General features: G+C 48.4%; 1 protein-coding gene across 1 annotated transcript in view; it reads left to right on the forward strand.

The window, feature by feature from the left end:
• The window catches only part of LOC144756224 (complement C4-like), a 1111910-nt gene that overhangs the window by 316379 nt on the left and 779726 nt on the right, over positions 1-15805 (forward strand). The window contains exons 8-10 of the mRNA XM_078645841.1: positions 3280-3385; positions 7108-7240; positions 11220-11335. Of these exons, the coding sequence (XP_078501967.1) occupies positions 3280-3385; positions 7108-7240; positions 11220-11335 (355 nt within the window). The remainder of the gene's footprint in view (positions 1-3279; positions 3386-7107; positions 7241-11219; positions 11336-15805) is intronic.

Consider the following 15805-nt stretch of genomic DNA (forward strand, 5'->3'; position numbering starts at 1 on the left):
TGATGTTCTCCAGAAGTTTGCAGAGGAGAGGGAGTAGCAAAATGGGCCGGTAATTTGATGTGATGCCTGGGTCAGTGTTTGTGTTCTTTAAGATGGGGAGACTAGAGCAGTTTTCCATGCAATGGGGACTGGAGCTGAGTCCATGGAGAAGTTAAAAAGGGGCAAGATGGAAGGAGTGATTAAGCTGGAGATGCTTGCCATAATGCTGGTTGGGCGCAGGTCCAGTGGGGATGCTGATTTGACTGATTCGAGCAGCCCCACCTTGCCAACTGCAACTGCCCTGTTTCTCATTTTACAGACTGGCACCCCATATTGTCAGCCAGTCCAACCTCAACAAGGTGCCAAGCAGTTTTGCGGACGAGGTGCTCACCGCCCCTGTGTTCAAGGTCAACTGGCCACCCAGTCCACTCTCCCCCCTGCAGCCCCACCTGCCAAACCCGTTTAAAGAGCCCTTAGTGGAGCACAGCTACCTAATAAGAAGCAGGATCTGATGGTTCTTGCCCGGTTGGCAGATCACAATATGTGACAGGTGGATCCTGCAAATTGTTGGGAAGGGGTATGCCCTACCCTTCATTTCCATGCCGCTACATCTTCTACCATCCCCCCAATGACTGTCGTAAGATCATCTGTCCCTTTTGTGGCAGGAAGAGCAAGTTTAATTAGCCAAAGAGGCTATAAAGAGGGTGCCTGCACCAGAATTAGGTTGTGGTTGTTATTACTGCTACTTTCTGATGCCAATGAAGGATGGAGGCCATTGTCCTATTTTAACCCTGAGCATACTCAACGCCTTCATTCAGAAGGAAAAAGTCAAGATGCTCACGCTAGCCCAGATCTGGTCTGCCCTCGACCCTGGAGACTGGATTGTGGTGTTGTACCTGCAGATACCTATTTCCATATACCCATCCTACATGCCCATTGCCACTACCAGGGGTTCGTGGTGGGATTGGAGCTTTTCCAGTTATCTGTGCCCCCCCCCCCCTTGGTTACCCACTGCACCCCAGGAGTTCACGAAAGTGATGGTGGTGGTAGCAGCAAACCTCTGGAGGCAAGTTGGCTCATTCGTCTCTCTATCTTGATGACTGGCTGTTGAAGGTGAGCTCACTCCAGGCAATCGTCAACAACCTCCAGACAATGATGAAGCTTCTGTGATCACTATGAGAGTGCCAAAGTCATACCATACACTCCTTCTCAGACACACCCCTTCATCGGAGTCATTCTGGACATGGGTTGGTTTTGTTCTTCCAGGACATTCAGGCTATGGTTATCCGCTGTCCTGGATTTCAGTGAGGTCAACTCTGAGGCTACTGGGACTGATGGCCTCATGCATCCTGCTGGTCAAGCCTGCAAGATGGCATATGCAGGTTCTGCAGTGGCATCTGAAGACTTAGGGGCCGATTAGGATGGCAGACGGACCTGCGTCCGCCCGCCACCCCAGAGTAGGAGGGACCGTCCGCAGGGGCAGCGGCGGTCCCTCCATGTAAATTAGGATGTGACCGCCACCTGGCGGTCACATCCTGTATTTTTAACATTGCGGCGGGTGCTGCTTGAAGCAGCACCCGCCGCAAAGTAAAAAATGAAAGCAGTGCATTTGCATGCACAAAGTGGCAGGCACCGCGCGGTGCCTGCGGCTTCATGCACGCAAAGCCAGGGGGGTACCATAGGTACCCCCCATGTGCACCCCCCACCCCCCCTTCACCCATGGGTGCCCGCAACGGGCCCCCAAAGAAAAAGACCGTATGCCTTTCCACGGCCAAAATGCCGCCATGGAAAGGCATAGGAATGTCAACATCCTAATGTGCCTGGCGGTGTCTGATCTTATCTTATCCTTTCAAGAATTTATACAGCGCACGTTCACCCAAGGGTTTCATGGCGCTAAACACCGCCAGCCATGATAGACACCGCCAGCCATGTTAGAGCTTTTCCGCCGCGGTCGGAAGGAGACCGCGGCGGAAAAGCTGCGGACGGTCTTCCTGACCCCCCACCCATCCTAATCTGGCGGGGGGTCTTTGAAGGCTCCACAGCGGTTTTTCCGAAAGTGTCCGCCGGCCCGGAGGATGCGGAAAAACCGCAATCCTAATCGGCCCCTAAGTGAGCCCAATATCAAAGGAACCTCTCCCACCACATCCACATCTTCGAGGAGACTAAAAGATCCTCAATAGTGGTTACTGGACTGTGACTAGGTCAGCGGCAGACACCTCTACCCTACCCAGAGGTGACAGTGGTGACAGATGCATCCCTTCTGGGTTGGGACGAGATGGGAGAGATGGAGAACACAGGCCTCTGTTTTCTGGGGGAAGCCCAGCTTTATTACAACCATTTGGAGCTGAGGTCCATATGCTTGGCGTTGAAAGCCTTACTACCATCCATCAAGGGTAGATTGGCACAGGTGCTCACAGACAACACTACCACCTAGTGGGACTGCAAGAAACAGGTTGGGGTGCAGGGTTAGGTCATGGACACTGTGCCAGGAGGCCCAATGCCTCTGGACCTCCAGTGAATTTGTCTTGGTGGCGAGTCACCTGGCAGGATAATTGAATCCCAGTGCGGATGAGCTCAGCCGTAGGCACCTAGCATATCACGACTGGCAGTTTCACCCGCAGGTGACACAAGGTCTCTTCTGCAAATGGGGAGAACCTTGGCTCGATCTGTTAACCACTGAGAATTGGCAGTATCTGCCACTCTTGCCCAGAGTTCTCAAGGAGGTCAGGACTGACCATGTCCAAGCCATGTCCCTGGATTAGGCACCGAGAGTAACTTTCTGGTTTGTGTCCATTCACACACCCATCTTCAATTAGGTACTGACTTGGTATCTGTTCAGAAGTTGAGGAATCTGTGGCTAGGTTTTTTAATCAGAAGAACAAGTTACTTACCTAAAGTAATGCTCTTTTGGTAGAAAATTTGTCTAGCTGCAGATTCCTCACTGACTCTCCCATCCGCCCTGTTCTGTGATTGAACTCTATCCATTAATAAGACCCAAGTCTAGGAATCTGCACACTGCTCACAAACAATTTGCTATGGGGGCTCCTCATCTGGGGGCGTAGACAGCCACAAAAGAATTTTCCAGAGCACAACGGCGTCACTACTGGCACACAGAAGTACAGCTAAAATGTTTCCTGATCCAGTTTGACACCTGGGGAATATTTAAAAGGTGAGGAATTTGCAACTAGTTAGAGTCTCTACCAGAAAGAGTGCTCTCGAAGGTGCGTAACTTCTCCTGTGCAAGCAGGAAGGCGGAGCCTGTTTGAGACAGTAGACCAATGAATCTACATTCTTTTCCAGGTACGTCTATGGCAAGAGTGTTCAAGGGATCAGCTATGTGAGGTTCGCCATATTGGACGTAGATGGCACAAAGAAATTCCTGAGAGGCACGGAGCAGCAGATCAAGGTGAGTGGGTGTGACTTGACTGTCTGACTTGGCGCATGTGTGGGTCCACAGAGCTCTGGGTCACCACAGGGCAACGGGAAAAGCACATCTTTAACAAAGAGGTTGCTTAATTCAGGAGCAGTGAATAGGTGCATCTACTCAGAGGATGACTCTATGCATTGCACGCATCACCACTGTGAAAAAAGTTAAATGATGCTGACTATTTATATAGCCCACATTGCATGAAACTATTAGGCATGTTACTCAACTAAGTGATTCTCATGCTAGCAACTTAAAAAGTTGAAAACTTGAACTGGCCCAGTCTAGCACAGGAACTGAGGGCCACATTGACAACTCCCGCTCTCAATGCCATTCTCGCAAACAGATCTTCCTCACAATTGAGTTTTCAGGTAAATACAAGTAAAGAAAAATTAGAAATCAAAGCATAATTAACCCCTGTCCTGCTACTTTTGTCTTGAGAAGTTGCAAGGACATCAAGGTGCCTCTCGATCTTGATCCCAGTCTCTTAGCCAGGAATGGGTCCCACAATTTGTCCTGATGCACCCGGTAATTATCAGTCTCCTTTGACAGAAGCCATGATACGCATATTTGGCACATTTCTGGCTCCGTCTGGTGCACCGCCATGTCTCATTTATCAAAGAAAACCTCCTGTTGTGTTACTCTCAGCACAACAATCCTTGACACCGTCTGTGCCTCTTGTCCTCAATGTAGACTCTGGGGCCAACGCTCAACCTGACTCATGATTCTCGCACCATGGTCCATGCCTGTCCCTGACATGTCGACACCAGCCCGATGACACCCTATTTGCTTACTCGCCGGCTAAAATCATCCAGCCTCTCTCTGTTTGCTGCGCCCAGGTTTCATCTTACCTACATGATGGGTCACTCATTTGCTTACCTTGGTCTTAAAATGCAGAATTTTCTCCCCCTCTCTCAGGAAGTGTAACCCCTTACTTGCCTTCTGTAAGAATCTGAAGGCATGGCTTTTCTAGCTGCCCGCTGCGGTCTCCGTCAGCTGCCTCTATCCTGCGCCCTGAAACCCCTCCGCATAGCTGCGTGCATTATAAGTCCTTTACAATAATAATAGTAATGATAATGCCTGAGGAGGAGCCGAGTGTCTGAAACTAATCTGACTCCACCATGGAGAAAGTCAAGACAAATGCTACAATCCATCCCCTTTCCGACTCAGGTAGAACACCTTATATTGGGAAATCATCCCCAAGCCTTCCAAACTTGTTTGGCTCAGACTCTGACTAAAGCCAACATAAATTTAGAGATGACAATGAGAATGATGTTCAATACTATTGTACATGGATTTGCATGAGGCTAGTGGCTGGATATCTTCCCTGATACTGGTTTGAATTCCCACTTGGTCCTATAACAGAATCAGCTTCTTTTGCTATGGTCATCCAGTGTGCAGTGAAAGGTTTGGACATTCATCTTCCATCCATTGAGGTCAAGACAAATGTGCTGACATGACTTCTGTAAGCACAGCCCAGACCGGCATTTACAGAGAGACTTCTTTCTTTCACTGAAGCACTCACTGGGGAAACATCCTTTACAATGAAACTTTTACAACGCAGTGCTTTTACAACGAAAACCATTACAACGCATTGCACTGGGGGGCGCTCTAGGATAGGGAATAGTTTTAATTTACTATCCAACACCTTCCCTACTATCCACGGGGACTGGAGTTGGAATAGTAAATTAAACTATTCACTATCCAGCACCCCAAAGCGCTATGCGTTGTAACAGCATGCGTTGTAAAAATTGTGTTGTAACAGCATGCGTGGTAAAAGCATGCGTTGTAATGTCATACATCCACTCACTGACATAATGATGGGCACCAGGGCCACACCTTGCTCTTATACGATGGTAAATAGGCAGGTGGCCAGACTTCACAAGCAGTATCGCCAGCAATTTCACATTTCAAGGCTTCAGAAGGGATATAGCTACAAAGACAATTCAAAGGCCCTCCACTCAAGAAGTTGACCCCCACCAGTCTGTTTGAGGCTGGAGTCAGGGATCCAGCCTACAACGGGACAGTTTCCCATTCCCTCAACTTCAGCTCCCAAGCCGCTTTAGTTTGCCCTCTGTAGCGCATGGCCACCCTGCAACATGCAGAATAAGTTATTACCTCCAGGGGTGGCAGAGCATCACATCCTTACAGTGGGTGCTCCAAATCATTCAACAGGACTTATTTCCTATAATTCCTGTCAGACTCCTTCTCCCACTGCCTCTCTAGCCCAGAGTTATGAAGAAGATCAGGTCCAACCGGGCCCAAGTCATGAGTGTGGTATACAAAATTTCTGAGCCTGTCATCCATTTGTGTGGATATTCTCCTGTTGTAGCAGCAGCAGAGCACTGGCCTGCATCTGGGCCTAGACAATCTACACCTCCATGTGTGGAGATTGAGCAGCGACAGTTGACTACTTTCGATCTTCCTCCCAAAGTGGTAGATGTCATCCTAGTGACCAGGCATCCATCTTCTAAAACGGTTTATGCTGGACACTGGGATAGATTTGAAGCCTGGTGCACATCCTTTCATACAGATCCATTAGAAGCAAAGTTGTTGTATGTTTTACTTTCTCTGCTGTCTTTAGCCCATCAAGGATTTGCAGTGGGCACCATTATTGGTTGCCAGCAGTTTCTGCCTTTTTGCATCTCCCAGACCAATGATCTGGTTCATAGGTGTCCACCCAAGCCTTTTATGGTACTGCGGTTTGACCTTAATGTTCTTCTTATATTTTTTAAGTGTACCACAATTTAGCAGATCCACAGCTGTCCTTTGTGTCAGTTGGCTCTAAGACAGTGTTTTTCATTGTAATAACTTCAGCTTGCTGCATGAGTGAGCCACAAGCTCTGTTATGCATCCATCATACACCACCTTTTCCCCCGGAAAACTGGTGTTGCAGGATTCCTGCCAAAGGAGGTGACTTTTTTCAAGTCAGAAAATCCATCACGCTTCCGGAATTCTTTGGTCCACCTCTCTCCTTGAAAGAGGAGGAGAGACTATACTGCTTGGACGCCAAGAAGGCCTTGATCTTGTACATCGATTGTACTAGGGACCACTGGGACATCGATCAGCTATTACAATCTGTTATACATTGGCCAAGAAGTAGCCTCTGGAATGTGTGTGGGCTTACTCGACCAGCGCGAATGCTGCTACCTGTATGTTGCCATGCGTAGGCCCTGTTTTAGACAGCTGTCCACAATGTGGGCATTTGCTAATACATTCGCAAAACACTACTGATTTGATAGACAGGTAAGACTGGTGAGTGTGAGTGGTCCATTACTCTGTATTGTACCTAGCAGCGCACAGAACTGTGTCAGTCTGCATAACGCTCTAAAACACCAGAACAAAACAAGATTCAGACATCATAAGCATTTAGACATTTAAGATAACATGCCACATCAATGGGAGTTATCTGTCCTCAGATGTGCAGAACTGTAGCTTCTGGGTCACCGGTGGCAAGATGTCCTCATTCTGGTGGGTTATTCAGTTATTGTATCAGTAGGAATCGATCAGTGTGATCAGTTAGTTAACAAATAATTTTGCTTACGTGTTGTATCAAAAGGAATCTATGGGTGTGATCTAGAAATCATCCATGGCTTTTGTTTATGTACTCTGTCAATAGATATCTATATATCTATAATTGTGGTCATCTAGTTATTAATTATGTTTTCTTAGTTACTTCTTTCTATGTCTTTCTCTACCAACAGTTGGTGGAGGGGAAAGCTGAGATCAGTTTGACAAGGGAAAGGATTTCAAGCATTTGTCAAACCTTCAACCTGTCCCTGGCTGATCTGGAGGGGAGGCACCTGTACATTGCTGTGACCGTGCTGGAGATCGCAAGTGAGTAGAGTTGTTGGGCCATTCAACTACCAGTACCAGCACCATAATGCACCAAATGTATTTATACCTCCCCGTACACCAGCAAATCTCTTGGGCGCTATTTCAGCACTAGGATCTGTCCACTGCTGTACTCGTGCCCGTAAATACTGACTTGAATGACCACTGCTATTTAGGTACTTTTCCCACACTAATCTCTGCTGATAGATCTCAGTTCTGAGCTGCAGGCTCACTGCTTTTCGAGCAATGCCAATGCATCTCATCCCTGACACACAGAATCCTCTGGACCAACTTACAACATGGACATCAGCACAGTTCTTCTAATACACCTCAAATCTGACCTTAAGAACTCAGTGAGATAACAAACACAAAATGACAACCCAGCCAATACTTCACCCTAAAGCGTGTCTTGAGGTAACCCTGGGAATCCTGCTGTTTAGATATTTAATTCATCTAAAAAAAAAAACTGCACGTAAACAGTACAAATACTGTGAAAAATTGGGGTAATACGGTTAACATTGAGCCAAAGTGATCAGTTGCGATGTCTAGTATTTGTGCCAACTATGTGAGAAATATAAGCAAACAATACATACATTTACAGTTGCTGATGAATAGGGCAGTACTGCCTCATTTAATTCTAGTAACAAGATTTTCCATTTTAATACTGTTTCCAAACCTGGAGGGAAAAGTGTGCCAGAATGATTGGGTGGAGTGAGTTCTAGTGCAGAGGATCTTGAAGATAAATACAGGGAGGGCACTGAACCACGAGGAGGCCAATGGCTACCAAGTGCAACTAACTCACTAGAGTTTGCAGATCTTGGTTGGAGTGTGGCGGGTATAAGATGCCAGAGAGGTTTGGGGGCAATGTCATTTACTGCTTTATACACATGCACTAATAACTGGTATGTGGCTGTGTTTTTGGGTGGAAATCCAGTCAGCTTGGCAACTATAGGATTAGTTGGGAGTCTGCCTGGAAAAGAGGCGAAGGTACCTTGTCAAGAGAGTGGAAGGCCAACTATTTAGATGATAAAAGCCCTGTATTGCAGTCCTCTTACCATCCTGGGAGAACCCTGTGATCAGGCAATAAACAGTTGGCAGCTGTACCTAGAATTAGGAAAGCACGTACAGGGGGTCGCCTTTTCTCATATAACGCAGCAAGGCTATGGAACACTTCCCCCTCGGTGTGAAACCAACCATCTGGCCTTCCGGAAACGTATAACAACCTTCCTGTTTCCATAAACTGATATGTAATTCCTGAACTTTGGCCTCTAGCGCTGGGATGTCTTTGGTAACCATGCGCTTTACGAATGTTTTACAATTACAATTAATTGATGACGGTTTTGCCATGTTGAATGGCATATCTAGGTGACTCTTTTGTACATTCTAAACCTGATATTATTCTGAGGTTGTTGTAGTAGTAATGAAGGATTGTGTTTTGTGTTGAGACATGCTAATGAGGAGGAGAAATACAGGACTTAAGGAGTTCCACATGACGAACTGTAAAGCAATCCAGTAAAAAATGAGAGTAGGACAATTAAATACATGTGACTGAAGGAGGGCAAGAAAGTAGGAAACATGATTTTGGGGCCGTATGTATGAATGCTTATAGTATTTTGTGTTGAATGTGTATAATTTTTATATAGAGCAAGAAGGCAGCAGAGCGCTGTACAGGGTCAAAGACAAGCATCATTTCAGTGATTGATAGGAGCGGTAGCTCGGTTATGGATGGTTATTGCATTGAGATGTTATGGATGGTTAATGCAGGTTAATGCATTGCGATGTTGTGGATGGTTAGTACATTGTGATGTTATAGACGGTTAATGTATTCAATGTTATGGACGGTTAATGCATTGTGATGTTATGGACGGTTGATGCATTGTGATGTTATGGACGGTTAATGCATTGTGATGTTATGGACGGTTGATGCATTGTGATGTTATGGACGGTTAATGCATTGTGATGTTATGGACGGTTGATGCATTGTGATGTTATGGAAAGTTAATGCATTGTGATGTTATGGACGGTTAATGCATTGTGATGTTATGGAAAGTTAATGCATTGTGATGTTATGGACGGTAAATGCATTGTGATGTTATGGACGGTTGATGCATTGTGATGTTATGGACGGTTAATGCATTGTGATGTTATGGACGGTTGATGCATTGTGATGTTATGGAAAGTTAATGCATTGTGATGTTATGGACGGTTAATGCATTGTGATGTTATGGACGGTTAATGCATTGTGATCTTATGGACAGTTATTGCATTACAATGTTATGGACAGGTAATGCATTGTGATGTTATGGACGATTAATGCATTGTGATGTTATGGACGGTTAATGCATTGTGATCTTATGGACAGTTATTGCATTACAATGTTATGGACAGGTAATGCATTGTGATGTTATGGACGATTAATGCACTGTGATGTAGTCTTCTGCATACAAAATTGAATGAGAGCTCAAAGAGGATATGATGTCCCCGAAGAAGGTGGATTAAAAAGGAAGAGAGCGAAGGACAGAGCCTTGACTGACACCTACTGAAAGTGAAGCATGTGTGGATTTGGACTTACAGACACCCGAGATAGATCGGTTAGAGAGATAGAAGACAAGGCGTTTTAGCACATTGTGGATGTTTATGGGTATTTATAGATCCACCACAATACTGGCCACTAACTTATCATTAACGTAAGTAGATGTGGAGTTAAGAATAGTAAAAGTATACTTCCTATGTATGCTTACCTTGACTGTGTGTCGACGCATGTGACATCCATCCCTATGGATGTGTGGTTGTAGAGGAGAATGTGCCTGGACCATAGTGTGAGCCAGCGTCATAAATCAGGAAGCCATTATTTCGATCAAATGAAAGTGGGGTGACGTTGTTGTGTATTTGGCTTCGGAATGAGGGGAGATGGAAGGCTATCAGCATGTAAATGATATCACGAGCAACCAGAGAGGGGTCAACGATAGGTAAAGAATGGGATATTGTGTTGGGAAACAGTACTATAACCCATGAGTCCCTAGATTAAGCACTGGCATCAAGTATATATTGTACAGCAAGTGATCAGATAACAGTTATGACAATAGGGTGTGTTATAAGCGATTATTGTGTCAAGTTCCATAAAGAAAGGACCAAATGTGATGTTAGAAAGAAAGTTATATTTTTTCTGGTGTGCAGATAAAATATCGGAAAAACCGTATTGTGTGGACAAAATATCTTGTTAAGAATATTGAGGACAAAAATATTGTGAAGGTAAGTTTCTATGGGTAAGCAAAGTTTTACCATATATACCTCCACATATATTTACCTCGACAATATTTTATATTTTAATGGTTCGTAGATGTGGAGTTTAGAATAGTAAATCTATCCTTACCTTTTTGTACTTACCTTCTCAGTGTTTTGGTCCTCGATATTTGTGACACAATATTCTGTCCATACGATATTTGTGTTTCCCATATTCTGTCAGTGATCCGTTATGTCTTTGAATGGGGCAATGGTCGATGTAAAGTGACATCTGAAAGAACATGGGATGGTGGTTGGTGTGCTACGGTTGCACAATTTATTTGCACTCAATTCAAAACCCCCAAAAGGATGGAAGTCTGAGATGGCCCTGCAAGGATCCCAGCTTGTAACCTGCATATACCTGCAGCTTAAGTCATGATTATGCAACTCACCCATCCTGCGGACCAAAGCTACCTTGCCAAGGCCCATTTGTATTAATACATTTCTCCAAAGACACATATTGGATAAAACTCTTTGTTACATCAGGGCCAAAAGTACAAGGAACTTAGGTTGACTGGGGCCTCATAAATGGTACACCCCCTTCACAGCGATGGCTGGAGGGACCCAAGTGAGGCCCCAGAAACAAAGTCTTCTGCTAAAACTAGGAGCATCTCGACTTTGCTGTTTCTGAAAATGGTGGTAGAACTTACAAACTTAAAGTGCTGTGTTTACAGTTTGGAGCCCTTGTTTCACTCTACAGCTGGATCCCTTGAAGAGCAGGAGCTGAACACGGTGAAATTTGTGAAATCTCCTTACGTGGTGGACCTTTCAAAAACTGAGCGGTACTTTGTTCCGGGGACGTCTTTTAAGGTGCAGGTGAGCATGACGTGAGCTAGACAAGTACACAGCTCCTTCTGGGAGAGATGACGCTGGACATAAGAGGTCAAACACAGTGATTGTACACATCACTATGCTTTATGGGATATGTAGTCTTACTTCATCATGGGAAAACCATAGGCAAAGGAACACACACATTATGTAAATAATTAAAGGCAAGTAATCAGCCTGTCACATCTGTTACATTGGAGACACTAAGGTGGTCCCATAGTAGGTCAGGAATGTGTTCAAGTTGGGTCACAGTAGTATGGCCCTAGACCCCCTCTTCCTTTGTCCTACCAGAAACCCTTCCAACCTCAAGGCGACAAGTCAATCATCACAAAGGATTTTTTGGATTAGGGGGTCGGTATCACCCAGCCGTATTTATTACAAATTAATATTCAAAAGAAATGTATACATTACATACACAAATACGCAGAAAGTCCAGTGCATTACATTGATAGGTACATATTTCTTAATTGCTAACCTTAACATATCTCTAATACATAAATATTGCTATACGAATCTAAATATTCCATAATCAACTTATTATTCTCTTTCTGTGTATCCCTAATCTGAGCCTACGGCAAGGTTAGTGACTGGCCGACAGATCCCGATCAAACTATGCCCGCACTCCAACCGGAGTGCGCATGCGCAAGGGGGCCCGTTCTCCCCCCCCCCGAGCACCCCCTACACCCCACAGATTATCTCCATAAGGGGCCCTTGCAGTTATGCACAGCACACTTGCGCCCGTATGAGCGTGCAGGGTGGCCAACCAGCCTACTGGAAAGCGTAGCTCCCCTCCCCCGCACCCTTCCAGCCAACTGGAACTGCCCAGGACTTCCATGAGAGACCACTTGTCCCTCCCCGTTGGGCGACCACATAAAAGAATGGCGCCGCCAGCTAAGGACCTTATATTTAAGGTGACCAATCATGACCTTACTGCTGACCAAGGAATAGCACTATCAAATACGACAATAAAACATTTTATAACACCAACATGATGAACCTGTAAATATAAACATTACCTGTAAATGAAAATTAACAATCAACCACTACATTCGAAAAAAACTCTGCTTTAGGGGATGGTGGGTGGGTGACATATTAAGCCTCCTAGTGAGGCTAGGGAGCTCTAGGTCAGCTTGTGGGAGCGGCGAGAAATAGAGGCTGCTCTCGCCGCTCCTCTGCTTTTTATTCTAGATTCCCAGACTGCGGGCCGGTTCTAACTGGCGCCCAGCGTTCTGCTGATGTGCGACCCGCAAGTGATACAATCACTTCCGGTTCACAAGCCCGCAGGACCAATCAGAGAGGGGGCGCACCAGCTGCGTCACCATTGTGCGCGGCGTGGCGCGCCTCTCCATGGCATCATCGGGGGCCGGCACGACCACATACCTGCGGCCTGTCCGATGCCAGCTCCTGCCTTACTCAAGCGCTTGCTATTTCCTGTGCTAGAGAATGGTGCGAAATAAGCTGTACATGGAAAACACTAGCAATACTTTAGTTCAGCCAAACAGCACATCACCCACTTCTGACACCGTGAAAGTTTCAATGGTCTCTATCTGGATAAGCAGTTCGCCCCCACACCGCCACTCGTCACCTGCCAGCCGGATTTCCTGATTCCTGTGCCCCTTGCTGCCTACCTCCTGGTTCCTGCGCTTTCCCTCGCCCTGCGTGCCAGTTTCCCCCCACCCCCCACCGCTCCCGACCCGGCCTTCCCGCCGCTGCCTCCCTGCGGCCCGCCTCCCTGCGGCCCCGCCTCCCAGCTGCTCCTCCCCCCCAAGCCTCCCCTTCTTATTCACAGGCTGAGAAGCGGGCGCACAGCGGCCGCGCCGCTAGTGCGCCAAAGGCAAGCCCGTCTGCGCCCGTCCACGCCTGGACCGCGCCCAGCGCCAGAACCCTCTGGACCCCGCGAACGCCACAACACCAGAATCCACTACGACGCCAGCACCATCCACGCACTCAACGCCGGCCGAAACCACACCTGCTACCAGGCCGCCCGAAAACAGACCCACGGACCCTTCTCCTGCCGCACCTGCAGCTTCACCTGTGACAGAACCACCAAACCTCCATGGACCGCACCCAACCACTTCCGCTGCACACTCCTCAACACCCGCTCCGCACGCAAACATGCCGTCGAGCTATGGGATCTGCTCGACATCTCCGCCCCAGACGTGGCCTTCATGACCGAGACCTGCGGGAATGACTCCTCGGCGCCCGACATCGCCATAGCCATCCCGGACGGCTACAAGATCACCCGCAGGGATCGCGCCAGCGGAATCGGAGGAGGGATAGCCATTTTCCACAAGTCAACCCTCAAAGTCGCCACCCACGCAGACGACACCCTCAACACCACCGAACACCTGCACTTCCGGATACACCCCGACCCCAACACCACCCTCAGAGGAACACTCATTTAGAGACCACCTGGACCCCGGGCTCAGTTCAGCAACTCCATCGCCGACCTCGCCAGCACCCACGCACTCACCTCCATGGACTACATCCTCCTCGGGGACCTGAACTTACACCTCGAGAACAACAACGACGCCAACTCCGCCACCCTGATCGACAACCTCGCCAACCTCGTCCTCAGACAACTCGTCACCGCACCCACCCACGCTGCCAGCCACACGCTTGACCCAGATGGGGTCCCACGTCACCTTCGATCACACCACCGAACTCCACTGGACCGACCACCGCTGCATCCACTTCACCTTCAAGAAACCAACCACGCTCCATCGCACTCAACAGCTGCTTCGCCGCTGCTGGAGCAAAGTCACCGAAGACCAGCTGCTCACCTCCCTTACCAAGAACCCGCCCACCGACCCCACCAACTCGAACGCCGCAGCCCGCAACCTCAGACAGTGGATCCACGACTCCGCCAACACCCTCGCCCCGCTCAAGAAACCCTCCAACAGCCACACCAACAAGAGAGCCACATGGTTCACCAACAAGCTCAGGCCTCCAAACGCGCATGCAGAAAACTGGAGAAGACATGGCTACACAAACGCATACCGGACAACCACGCAGCCCACAAGGACTCCACCCGCAGACACCACCACCTCATCAGACTAGCCAAGAGATCCTCCTTCAAAGACCGCTTGGACAACAACGCGCACAACAGCAAAGAGCTCTTCAGCATCGTAAAGGAACTCTCCAACCCCAGCGCCAACGACATCTAGCCCTCACAAGAACTGTGCGACTCACTAGCCATCTTCTTCCACCGCAAGATCGCTGACATCCACGACAGCTTCAACACTACGACCGCCCGACTATGCCAGAATCCACCTCCCCTGTGAACACCACCAACTCCAACCTCCTGACCTCCTGGTCCAATATCAACGACGACGATTAGACACAAGGTCATGAACTCAATCCACTCAGGATATCTGTCTGACCCGTGCCCACACCACGTATTCAATAAAGCAGACGCAGCCATCGCACCCCAACTACGGAAGGTCATCAACATCTCCTTTGAAACAGCGACATTCTTGGACAGCTGGAAGCACGCCGAAATCAACGCCCTCCTCAAGAAGCCCAAAGCAGACCCCAAGGAACTCAAGAACTTCCGGCCCATCTCCCTGCTCCCGTTCCCGGCAAAGGTCATCGAGAAAATCATCAACATGCAACTGGCCCGCCACCTGGAAGACAACAACATCTTGGACCCGTCCCAGTCCGGATTTAGACGAAACCACAGCACTGAGACAGCCCTCATCGCCGCCACAGACGACATCAGGCGCCGACTAGACAAAGGGGAAACAACAGCCCTCATCCTCCTGGACCTGTCAGCCGCCTTCGGCACGGTCTGCCATCGCTCTCTAAAGACACGCCTCCTAGAAGCCGGAATCCAAGAGAAGGCCCTTGACTGGACCACGTCCTTCCTCACCGGCAGAACCCAGAGCGTCCGCCTCCCACCCTTCCGATCCGAAACCACCGACATCATATGCGACGTCCCCCAGGGCTCATCCCTCAGCCCGACGCTGTTCAACATCTACATGGCCCCCCTCGCACTAGTGGCCCGCCATCACGACCTCAACATCATCTCCTACGCCGACGACACCCAGCTCATCCTCTCCCTCACCAAGGGCCCACACACTGCCAAAACCAACCTCCACGAGGGAATGAAGGCCGACGCCGACTGGATGAGGAGCAGCCATCTGAAGCTGAACTCGGACTAGACGGAGGTCCTCATCCTCGGATCCACCCCCTCAGCCTGGAACGACTCCTGGTGGCCGACCACACTGGGAACAGCACCAACACCCACGGACCATGCACGCAATCTAGGATTCATCCTCGACTCCTCCCTCTCCATGTCTAAGTAGGTCAGCGCTGTCTCCTTCTCCTGCTACAACACCCTCCGCAGGATCTACAAGTGGATCCCGACCGAAACAAGAAGAACGGTGACACAGGCCCTCGTCAGCAGCAGACTACGGCAACGCACTCTATGCAGGAATCCCAGTCAAACACCTACGA

Source organism: Lissotriton helveticus, chromosome 5_1 (assembly GCF_964261635.1).
Source record: "Lissotriton helveticus chromosome 5_1, aLisHel1.1, whole genome shotgun sequence".
Lineage (NCBI taxonomy): Eukaryota > Metazoa > Chordata > Amphibia > Caudata > Salamandridae > Lissotriton > Lissotriton helveticus.